The 12,357-nt window shown below is 21.2% G+C and overlaps 4 protein-coding genes across 4 annotated transcripts; 2 read left to right on the top strand and 2 right to left on the bottom strand.

Moving 5' to 3' along the window:
• Positions 1–2,313: 2,313 nt before the first annotated feature.
• On the top strand, positions 2,314–2,667 carry EHI_090270 (uncharacterized protein; the record flags this gene model as incomplete). Its single annotated transcript, XM_645040.1, has 2 exons — positions 2,314–2,388; positions 2,434–2,667. The coding sequence occupies 2 exons, from the start codon at positions 2,314–2,316 to the stop codon at positions 2,665–2,667; spliced, it is 309 nt and encodes a 102-aa protein (XP_650132.1).
• Positions 2,668–3,221: 554 nt separating this feature from the next.
• EHI_090260 (competence/damage-inducible protein, putative) lies at positions 3,222–3,704 on the top strand (the record flags this gene model as incomplete). The annotated part of the gene is made up of 1 exon (XM_645039.1): positions 3,222–3,704. One exon carries the CDS (start codon positions 3,222–3,224, stop codon positions 3,702–3,704), a length of 483 nt encoding a protein of 160 aa, XP_650131.1.
• Positions 3,705–3,710: 6 nt separating this feature from the next.
• On the bottom strand, positions 3,711–6,290 carry EHI_090250 (formin homology 2 domain containing protein; the record flags this gene model as incomplete). The annotated part of the gene is made up of 1 exon (XM_645038.1): positions 3,711–6,290. One exon carries the CDS (start codon positions 6,288–6,290, stop codon positions 3,711–3,713), a length of 2,580 nt encoding a protein of 859 aa, XP_650130.1.
• A 169-nt stretch (positions 6,291–6,459) lies between these two features.
• On the bottom strand, positions 6,460–7,668 carry EHI_090240 (elongation factor-2 kinase, putative; the record flags this gene model as incomplete). Its single annotated transcript, XM_645037.1, has 1 exon — positions 6,460–7,668. One exon carries the CDS (start codon positions 7,666–7,668, stop codon positions 6,460–6,462), a length of 1,209 nt encoding a protein of 402 aa, XP_650129.1.
• Positions 7,669–12,357: the final 4,689 nt, after the last annotated feature.

The following is a 12,357-nucleotide window of genomic DNA, read 5'->3' as shown; positions in this document are numbered from 1 at the left end:
TTCATCTTTTCATCTTTTATATTCTTATCATTTATATCTATTTTCAATTTATATTTATTCTCTTTTTATTTATATTATTATTAATTTTATATTTTATACTTTGATTTTATTATTATATCATTGATTATCATTTCTATATTTATTTATCATTTATTCTTTTGTTTTTCTATATTCAATCTATGTTATATATTCATATCATTTTCATTTATATTTTATCACTTATTATATGTTATAATAACATAACACATATGATTGATTATATAATAAACATCATAATGAAGTTATACATATAAATAATAAACATAAAAAATAATACAATATTTTTTTTCAATAAAACAATATTAATTATTTTGAATCATTAAATTAGACACTTATTATTGAATATTTCTAATTTTTTACATTAAAAATACACCATTTTCATTCTTTTCTTCTTTTATCATCTCTTTGTGATTTATTATTTTTATATTCTTCTTCTACTTTCTTTTTATTCTTTTATATATTTATATTCTTTTAATATTATTTGTTTTTCATTGTTTTTCTATTTCTTTCTTCTATTATTTATCACTTTTATATTCATTTATTCTTTTTATTTCTTTTTTATTAATTCTTGAGTATTGTATATTTCTTTATTATTTCATTTGTGTATTATCAAATTATATGTTTTATTGATTTTATGTTGAATAAAATATTAAATATAATCAATATTTTCATTCTTAATTATTCATTATTTAATCAGAAATGTTGTGTATATTTATTATATTAAATGAATATGATGAATGAATATCAATATTATTGTTTATTTGATTTTAAAAAATATTTTATGAATATGAAATAATAAATGAAATAAAATAATGAAGACAATGAAATGATAATGAAATAAAATAATCTAATATTGAACAAATTAAATAAAGAATATATTGAATATATCATTATTGTTACTTTATTATTTTTTATTTCAATTATTAAATATTAATAAATTATTATTCAAGAATATTTAATTGATTGATATTTTACAATTTCATTTTTATTTTATTTAATAAATGAAATATAAATAATAAATGAATGAATAATAATTTAATATATGAAATAATAAAAAGAAAAGAAAGATAAATAATAAATAAATATGATGGATTTAATATATAATATAAATTATTATCAAATATAATAATATAAAATGTTGTTTTATTTTTATTTCAAAATATTTTGCATCATTAAATTTTGCGCTTTTTTTATTGTGCTTTTTTTATTTGTTTCAATAAAATTTGCATCCTTTATTTTTTCATTCTTTTCTTCTTTTATCATCTCTTTTGTTTTATTACACTTTATATTCTTTCTTTTTATATTCTCTCCTTTCTACTTTTATTCTTTCTTCATCTTCTTCTACTTTTTACTTTCTTTTTATTCTTTTATATCATTCATTCTCTTCTTTTTCAATTATTTGCTTTTTTTCGTTGCCAAAAAATAATCTAAAAGAGCATAAAATAATGTTTATTTTATTTTATTTGAAATATTCACACTTAATGTTTTAACTCAATTATTAAATAATAAGAATGTATAAAAATGTATTATTTAAATACTAATAATATATTCAATACACAAATATTATGAATGAAATATTCATCATATTATAATGTAATATATTATTTTATATTATCATAATATGTACTGAAAGTAATACAGTCAACCCATTAAATTAATTTTTCTTCAACTACAATTATTATAATACTACTCTTAAAAAAGACATTTAATTTCTAATTTATTGTTTCATTATCTTATATAATTATATATTTATTTCATTAAATTGTAGTATTTTATCTATAATAATTATTCATTTTATTGGTATTATATTAATTATTAAAATAATTGCAAAACATTTTTATCTCTATAAAATATCATTTAAAATAAAAATACTTATATCAATTTATAATAATATAATAAAAACATTTATTTTACTCTAATTTATTGTTCTATTAATGTATATAATATTAATAATGATTTTTGTTTTGAAATAATATTATAAATTTATGTTTTTATGATTTTCTTTTTTTTTTAGTTATATTATGTTTAAAATATTAAGTTCAATAAATATTATTTGAACTTTGCTTCTTTTTACCTTCTTTTATGTCAGATTTATTATTGATAGTAATTTATCCTTGCGTTATTTATAAAATCATTTGTTGTTTTGAAAAACACTTTTTAATATATTGTTTTATATTATTAACTTTTCACAAAAAAACTGTTTGTTATGTAAGACAAAAACTTAAAAAGTAAAGATCTTAAACCAAAAAAGAAACAAAAAGAAAAGTAGTGAGAATGACAACACAACCATTATGTGAATCAAACCTTCAGTTTTTAGGAGGACACATTATCTGTGTTAGTGGCTATAGTGTTTGGTATATTTTTTATTATACTCCAAAAGTATTAATATTATAGAGCGATGAACGGTTGTTACTTCGTGGAATGGTTGAATTGTGTGGTGGTATTTACATGGAAGATATGGAAAGTAAATCAGTGACTTTTTTATTATCAAAGGGGTTGACAAGTGATAAAGCAAGTCATGCTTTACGATGGGGAGTTCCGGTGTTATCTCACCAATGGCTATTTGATTGTATAGCTGAACGACGTCTTCTTTCTATTAATCAATATGTCCTCAATTTTGATATGTAACGATTGTCTGTAATTTATTTCACTGATAACTTGATTTATTACAACCTTATCTTCATTTTCCTAAATAATTTTATTTTTGTTAAAATAAAAGAAAATGACTAAATCATATCATCTTAAATACAAGAACTTTAACATTCTTAAAAGTCATTTAGTGATAGAAACAAAATGTTCTTACCTATTTTAAGACATTGGACTTATTATCACATTTCGTAAAGAATATAAATAAAACTTAATTTGAAATGAAACTACATTTGTTTTAGGTATCTTAAATGTACAAAAGAAGAAGAAAAATAAATGTTTACAAGAACAATAAAATAGTTGTAAAAAAAAAGAGGTTTTTAGTTTTGTTGATATTTGTAGTATTAATAAACAATAAAGTCAATTATATCTTAAAAATAAAAAGATATAATCTTATTTTTAACTATTTTGTTATTTAAAAGAAAAGAGAAAAAAGTTATGGAGAAAGAATAAGAGAAATCAATTGTTAGAATATTATAATAACTTAATAATTTTTTATCTCGTTTTATAAATCAAAATTTATTTCTCTTTTATTAATGAATTGTTTACAACTCTCAGAAGAAATTATTCATTTGTTAATTAAGAAGCATTTAACTTTTTCTTCAGCAGAAAGTTGTAGTGCTGGAAGAATTACATCAAACTTAACTTCTGTTCCAGGGTCATCAGCTGTTATTCGTGGAGGTATTGTTGCTTATTGTAATGAAGTTAAGGCCCAAGTTCTTGGTGTATCTCAAGAAAGTATTAATAAATATACAGAAGTGAGTTATGTTGTTGCACAAGAGATGGCAGAAAGAGTAAAACAAATTATGAAGTCTGATTGTTCTGCTTCTATCACAGGATATGCAGGACCATCACCATCATTAGAAGAAAGTAAAGTTGGGTTAATTTATATTTGTGTGATTGTAAAAGAAAGAATTGAAAAGAGAGAATTACGTCTTAAATCAGACCGTTTGAGTAATGTCAATGAAGCAACAAGACAAGTTTTATCTTTATTACTTGAATTATTAAAAGAAGAATAAAAAAAATTAATTAGAAGTTGTTTTTTTAAGCATTTGTCTTCCAATTTCACCAGAACGAATTTTATCAATAATTTCAACCATCAAATTAGTTTCATTTTCTGATAAACAATTACCTCTTGTCATTCTCATTCTTTTCATTTGTTCATATGCATTAATTTTTATTAATGCTTTACTCATTAATAAATGTGCATGGAATGTAGAAATTAAACCAAAGAAAATTTTTGTATCAAAATAATCGAGATGTTCAGTAGTTCCCATACACCATGAAACTAAGGAATAAAATGAAGATTGTGTTCTTTCTCCCATTTCTAAAATTTCTAATGCTTTATTCTTAACTCTACCAACTTCACTAGAAGCAATATTTAAATCATCTTCAGCCAATTCTTTCATTATATCTTTTAAATTATTTAATTCATCAATTAAAGAATGAGTCATATCAAGTTGTTCTTTTAATTCAACAAGAATTGCTGGTTTACATTCATTAAATTCACGTAATAAAATCTTAATATTAGAAAGATTTGAAATGATACAATCTAATAGCGTTTCATTAGTATTAGTTTTAAGATCTTTTAGTTTTAAAAGACAAGTTAAATCAAATCCTTTATTGCTATCAAATAAGTTGAGTTGATGATTATAAGAAGTAATAATAGTTAATACTTCTTTAAATCCAAAACTTTTTTTAAGTACTTTAATTGCAGTTTCAATACAAGATATTTTTTCATTAACTTCATCTAATCTTTTTTCTAAAACAGTAACTTGTGACCAAATAGCAATTTTAGTAGGTAAATTTTTAGCTAAAGCTAATCTTTTTAATAAAGTTTCTGGTATATTTAATGTTTTTGAACTAAATAATTGAAAAGCTTCTGCTTCAGTAGGAATAATTTTTTTAACTAATTCAAATGTTTTAGTATCAAATGTTTTAGAATACATATGAGTGAATGCTTCAAAGAATTTTGATTCATTTGGTTGTTTTGCAAATAAAATAGAAAGAGCAATTAATTTTGAAGGGTCTAAAATGAAAGAGATATTAGTAACTGAGACTGAAGTAAGAAAAGAAGTTTGTAATTGTTTTTCTCTAACATGAAGAATTTTAATATCATCCCAAATAGTTGGTTTTTTTGGATTTGGAGTAAAAAGAATACGTCTCCAAGGGATTCTAATAATATTATGTTGTGGAGGAAGTTCAGGTTTTCTAAAATGTTGATTATCAGAAGGTTTTCTATTAATTGTTCTTCTTGTTTCAAGGAATTTAGTCATTCTAACTTTTCCTCTAGGTGAATTTTTATTTAAAGAAAGTGTTGAATTTCCAAAAGAAGAATTTGTTATTTTTAAATGTTTTTCTTTCATTTCTTCAATTTGAGAATTTAAAGCAATTTTTTCTTTTTCAACACTTTCAACTAATACTTTATATTTAACCCATTCTTTTTTAATTTCATCATCTGTCATATTTTTAATTAATTTTAAAATATTTTTTCTTAATACATGTTCTTTTAATGGTTCTATTTCTTTTTCTAATGAATTTGTTTGTTGTTTCATTAATTCTAATTCATCATTAAGAATAGGTATTTTCATTTGAATAGTTTCTATTTCTTTTTTAATAATTTCAATGGTTCTTTTCTTAGAAATATTTTCATTTTTAACTCTTTTCATTCTATCTTGTTCTTTTTTGATCATTTTGGCTAATGACTTTTTTTCTTTTCTTACATCGTCTCCATAAAAATATTTCTCTAATAATGTTATTTGCTCTTTAAGTTCTTTTTTACTTCCTCCAGATTTTAGTTCTTCTACTATTTTATGAACTCCTTGATATTTTAATTTAGTTCGAATTCCATATTTTTTTTCTTGTGGTGCAACATGTAAAATTCCATATAACAATGTTAATGAATTTCCAACAGTTTCTATATCTCCACTTTTTAACAATTTAACAACATTTGCTAAAGGTAATTCGTCTCTGTCTTTTGCTCTCTCTTTTACAATCTTCCACATGATATTAAATCCTCCATAATGAATAGCAACAAAAAGTAATTCAAGTGATTGTCTACAAACACTTGCAATTACTCCTTCATCAATCATTGAAAATAAAAATCGTATAATCTTTTCATTCTTTACTACTTCATTCATTCCACTATCAAAACTCATTGCACTTCTTAATATAGTTAATCCATAACTTTGTACATTTCCTTCATATTTCATTATTTTTTCTAAAATAAGTCCAATACCTCCTAATCGTGTAAATTCACTTACAAACATCGTTAACGTTATTTTTTGTCTCATAAAAAATAATACTCTTTTTAATACTTCTGCATTTGATGCTTTTTGTAATTGATCAAATGCTTGACGTGCTGCAAAATCTAATGCAAGTGAAAGTGAAATTGTTGATTTTTCTGGAATTGTTTGAAGTGTAGTTGGTGTAATAGGTAATCCGTTCAAAAAAATTGAATAATTGTCTGAGTCTTTTAAATTAATTTTAGTACAAATATCAAAAATAAGTTCATTAAGTATTAAAACTGGATTAATTTGATATTCAAATGTTTTTGGGGGTACATTAGGAATGTCAGTAATAACAATAACATTTTTTGGTTTCATTGTTCAATTAAATATATTCAACTAATTATTGAGATTATTCATATCAAAAAAAAGTAATCTTTAAATAATTATCAAAAAAATCTTCTACCTCTAAAAAATTATATCAAAAATAAAATCATATAACTTAAAAATCAAAACTTTATTTTCATTTTTTTTTTAAAGAGAAGCATTACTGTTGTTCAAGTCTTTTCTTTAAACGTTCAAAAATTTTATTTTGATGTTCAACACCAACACTTGTTTCTTTAATTCTAACTATTTCACCTTCTTTAAAGTCTTCAGGAATTTCTTTAGGAATATTGATATTTTCTGAAGGGGTATTTCCTATTCCATAATAATTTTGATATTCATCATCATCACACATTTCCATTTTAATATGTTTTGTATTTATGTTAGATGAAAGGTTCTGAGTTTTTCTTTGATATTCATTCAATCCATTTTTATCCCAAAAAGGTTGAGGATAAGGGACATATTCTTTAATTTTAAATGAGTCTTTAAATTTATAGACGTTTGGCTCTCTTGTTTTTAATACATCAACAAGTTCTTTAAAAGTAGTTGCTGTAAAGAAGATTTTAGGAATTTCAGGTAATTCACCTTTAAAAATAGAATTAATTTTTATTTGTTTTAATGTAGAATTTTCTTTAAAATATTCAGCAATTGCTTTTCTAATTTCTTTGTCTTGTTCATTTTTTGTTTTAGTTTTAAATGATTCTGTGTTATTTAAATCATTTTCTATTTTTTGAATCACAAAATTCATTCCAACTTCTTCTAAAGAACCACCAATAATAACATCCGCAAGACAATCAGCAGAATTTAAAGCAATAAATTGACCTCCTGTCATCATAGCAACTGCTCTCATTAAATCTCTAAAATGTCTATAAATTGGTCTAATAGGTTCACAAGCAACTGAATAAATTTGAATATCATTTTTTATTGCTTTTAATACAACTTCTTGAAAATCAATTCCACATGGACATCCATTAGGATATCCATCATATTGAATATTAAATCCATGTGGTGGTGCATCAGCAATCCAAATGATTACTTTAGCTGCATACCCTCTATACCCAAGATTAACTGCACAATCAAATGCACAAGTAACTGATTCAGGTCCATCCATTCCACCTCCATATGCACTTAATTGATTAATTGCATTTTGAATATCTTTTATATCATTCATCCAATCATATTTTTTTAATGCAAATTGTTGTTGATTTGGTTGATGGTCTTTATATTCTACAATAGCAAATCTTAAATCTATTTTCTCTGAATTTGTTATTGTATTAACTATTTTATTTATATTGCTTTGTGCTGAATGTAGATATTGTCCCATTGATCCTGTTGTATCTACTAAAAGTACAAGGTCGAGCTGTCTTGCCATTCTTGTTTTATAATTTTATTTTTTTTAAGTTTTGAATGTCTTGTTATTTTTCATTTTTATTTATGAAATATTAACTTTTTCTTTTTTTATATAGTAAAAACTCCCTTTTTATTATTCCTCAATTTTATTCTTTAAATATCGCTTTATATCAAAACTCTTTTCATTTTATTCAACATTTACTCTTCTTTGTGTTGTTCTGTGAGTGTCATTAATAAGATTAAATTATTTAAACAATAAAAATTATTTTAATGTATAGAACAATTCTATTCAAGTTATTCTAATAATACAATAAGAATAGTTGATTTCAATGTATCATAGCGTATATTGAAAATGTATCAGAAAGTTTAATAAAAATAATATTGAAGTGGAATTGAAAGAAATAAGGTTAATGGATTGAATAGTTAATTAAAATAATGATTTTGGTGCCATTCTTTAAATCTTTCTCAACAGAATAATACAGTCTAATAAATTATTGATGTACTTTTTATTTTGTAATGAGAGAGAAAAATTTTATGAACTAAAAACACAAAACATCTATAAAAATTACAACAATTATATTTAAATCCTATAGAAATAGTAGAATGACATTATTTGAAGAAGGGTAAGTGCTTTATTTGACAACAACACGAATCCATTTAAGAATATTAATGAATAAAACGGTATATTCTAAATTAAATGACTAAGAACACAAAGAAATAAAAAGATAAACAAACAACAAATATAATGATATGAATTGGACAATAATTGGTAATAACAAATGAATAATTTACTGAAATAGTGAATTAATGTTAATATTCAGAAATGAAAATAAACAATAAATAAGCAATAAGTTATGAAAGAAATAAGATATAATATAAAATAAGAAGATAGAAAATACGAAAAAAAAATAAATGATGTGTAATGAAGTTAATAAAAGAAGAAAAACTAGCAAAAATTTGAACGAAAATGATAAGAAGTACAAAAGAAAAAGAATAAATAAAAGAAACGACTTAACTCTGAGAAAATAATTGAAAAGAAAGAAACTAAGAAAAGAAGATAGTTGAAATAAATAATAGATAATAAGAATAAAGAAGAATATAATAACTGAAATACCTCACAATAAGAAAAGAAAGATATTATTAACACTTCTATTCATAATAAACAAAATTTAATGAATAATTGTTTCAACAAATATATAATATGAATGAGGAAAAAGTGAAAGTATTGAAATAAAATATTCAAATATATAGAATGACATATATATAAGTGTAAGAATGAATTAAATTTAAATCAACACAAAGCACTTGTTAATTATTAACATATTCAAAAATTTAATGTATTGAATAGTGTCAAGGATATAAAAAACAGACAACAAGATAAAATACAAATAATAACGATAAGATAAATGTACAAAAAGAATTTACAGAAATAAACATTAAAACAATAAATAACACAAGAAATACAAGATAAAAACAAAATAATGAATATGTGATTACCAACTTAATGATATGAATTAAAGCAATAAAAATAACAAATAAACAAAATGAATTTATTTCAATGCCAAAGAAAATGACAGTAATTATACAAAACAATAAAATAAAGAAATTAAAGTACAAGATAATGAAATAATACAATCAAAATAAAAGACATGTATATATTGAAAAAGGAATGAAGAATATAAATAATTGATAAAAATTTTAAAACAAATAGAATATCAATGATAAGAGACGCTTAGAGAAAAAGAAAAAAGAGATACAACCTATAATATTATCAAAAACAAGAATGATAAAGAATTAAAATAAATAATAAATAAAATATTTATCTCAGTACATTATATCATATTGAAAATGTGGTTATGAATCATAAAAATTCAAACGAATAATAAAAGAAAATAAAAATAAAACGAAGAAATGAATATTTCTTGATAAAATGTGATTTAAAATAAAACAAATAATTAATAGATGATAATAAATGAATGAATAAACAAATTAAAACAAATATAAATAAAAGAAATGTATGAAAGATGTAGTTAATATAATATTCAATTAATAATAAGACATCAAAATACAAAACAAAAGAGAGAATAAGAGAAGAAACAAATGGAAAGAATTTTAATGATGAAATAATTGAAAATAAAAATATGAAATAAGAGAAAAATAAAGAAAATACATTAACATTTTTTGGAAAGAATAAAAAGAAGAGTAGAAAAGAAAAATAACATAATAAAAGAATAAAAAACAAGAGACATTACAAACAAATAAAAATGAATGTAATAATGATGAAATTATTTTTAAATGAATGAATACAAAATATAATGAATATATTCAAATAGTATTTACAAGAATTAAAAGAAATATTAATAATTTAATCTATAAAAGTTAATTTAACACATAATGAAAATGAAGATATTATTATACAAATCATATAACAACTATCTTATATGCTTCATATTCAGAATAATAAAAAGAGACAAAATGATTGATACACACGGTGAAAGGAAGAAATAATTAATTCAATAATCATGAAATGTCATAGATATACAAAATGTACATTTATAATACAAAATATATTGAATAATATAGACAAATTGCTCAATTACATTTCATTATAACAAAGAAATGTTAATATGAAATACTATGAAATATTACATAATGAAAATAATAAATAAAATAAACACAGATTAATGTAACTTGCATCTAAAAATGAAAATATAACAACCAGTAATTGAATGAATTAAATAATACAAAAATAGAAGATAAAATAAAGAAAAAATAAATAAGAAATAGTAGAAAAACAGTTATGATAAATAAAGTATGGAATAAACATAAATAACAATAGAACATGAAAGAAATAGAAAATGAAATAAACATACTAACAGTACTAAGAACAATACAAAATGAATGAGAATGAATAAGTATTAAATATAATGATTTGAATTTATATGAAATAAACTTACAACAAAATACATAAACAAAACTCAAATAAATGAGTGAGCAATAATGAAAATAATAATATAGTACAATGACATATCAAAACAATGAATATTCAATTAAATATAATTAAATAGAATATTTTTGATTAATACAATTCAGTTATTAATAGTATTTAACAAATATTCTTCATTACTTATTTTGTAATTATTTTAGTGATAAATATTTACAATAGCTAGTGTATGAAATAATTAATATAACTTAAATTGTTATTATTATAAAAGGTTATTGTTTCACCACTTGATAATTGATAAATAAAATATACACATGTATTATTAATTGGTTATTAGTATATCAAAAGAATTATATAAAAATGTTTTATCTAATGAATAATATAAGATATAATTCATTCCAATTGAATAAATAGTTATATTACATCATAATTGAATATACATGAAAATAAATTCAATGAATCCAACATAATAAATTGACTTTTATAAACTGAAATCATAAATAGAGGTAGCATTACTATAGAAGATAAATATTAAATATATAATGATGACAAAATGCATTATCATTAAATTGACAATAAGCTGTATTATCTAAACAATAGAAATGACATAAAACACAACAATAGTCAAAAATAAAATGAATAGAAACAGGGAAATTGCAACAATGAATAGAAATAATAGAAATAATAAAAGTTGGAAGAGAATAAAATAAAGAAATAAAATAATCAATTTAAAGAATAAATAACATAATAAATATGTTTTATTCTTACAACAGAAAAAACAACAACAAAGAGACAGAAATAATATAAAAGAGGATAAAGAAATTGTTTGATAATTCATACATATTTATCTATCACAATATTGGGTTTGATTTTTAAATTTTTATTTTGTTCATATATATATCCATACTTAATTCAAGTTTATTTTAAACATCTTTTAGTTCTGAACAATATTATAATGAAGTATTTTGCTTATGTTAATGAATTGTTCTTTTCATTTTCTTTCTTTGTGATGCTTATAAATGTAATAAACACTTTCATTTGTTATAAAATTTAAAGTTTCTCATCAACACATTGAGTTTCTAATTATTATATTGAATTACATTAGCATAATAATTTTGTGTTGTTGTGAAATATTTTTTCAATACCATTTGGGTATCTCATGTAAGTTGTTGCCTATATTTTAGAAGTTTTCCATTACTCTACTTATAGTTTATTATTTTAGTTTCATAAATAAGTTGTGAAATAGTGTTTGTCATTATTGAATTAATACAATCACTAACTTCATTAGAAAATATATTCTTCTAAAACATTGAAAAAAATTATTGTTGTTTTAGTTTCTTGATGCTCATTGTTATTCTTTTGGACTATAATTTACAAGAATTTATTTACTTTGTGGTTGTCTATTTGTTTATAATTTGATAATCCTCTTTTCTTTTTTTTCGATTTGTTGTGTACTTCATTTTCTTTCTTTTATTGTATTGAACAAAAAATAAAAATCAACAAACCAATTCTGCTTTTTATGATTATAATATAATAAATTAATACATTATAGTAAAGTAATAATTAGTTTTTATCACAAGATCTCAAAAAGCATATTTTATTGGATTTAATGAGAACATTTTTATTTGTTTTACTTGCTTTGTTCCTTGCTGTCCGTGCAGAAGAGGAAAGTTTTGAATTAGAAGAAGACTTTCAAAATGATAATGACTATGAATTAGAAAACAATGAAGATTTAGATGACGAAGAATTGACTTAGAAGATGAAGAT

This window comes from Entamoeba histolytica, genomic scaffold (genome assembly GCF_000208925.1).
Source record: "Entamoeba histolytica HM-1:IMSS scf_1104750517675 genomic scaffold, whole genome shotgun sequence".
NCBI lineage: Eukaryota > Evosea > Mastigamoebida > Endamoebidae > Entamoeba > Entamoeba histolytica.
The sequence above is the reverse complement of the archived record's forward strand: the minus strand, read 5'-3'. Positions and strand labels throughout refer to the sequence as shown.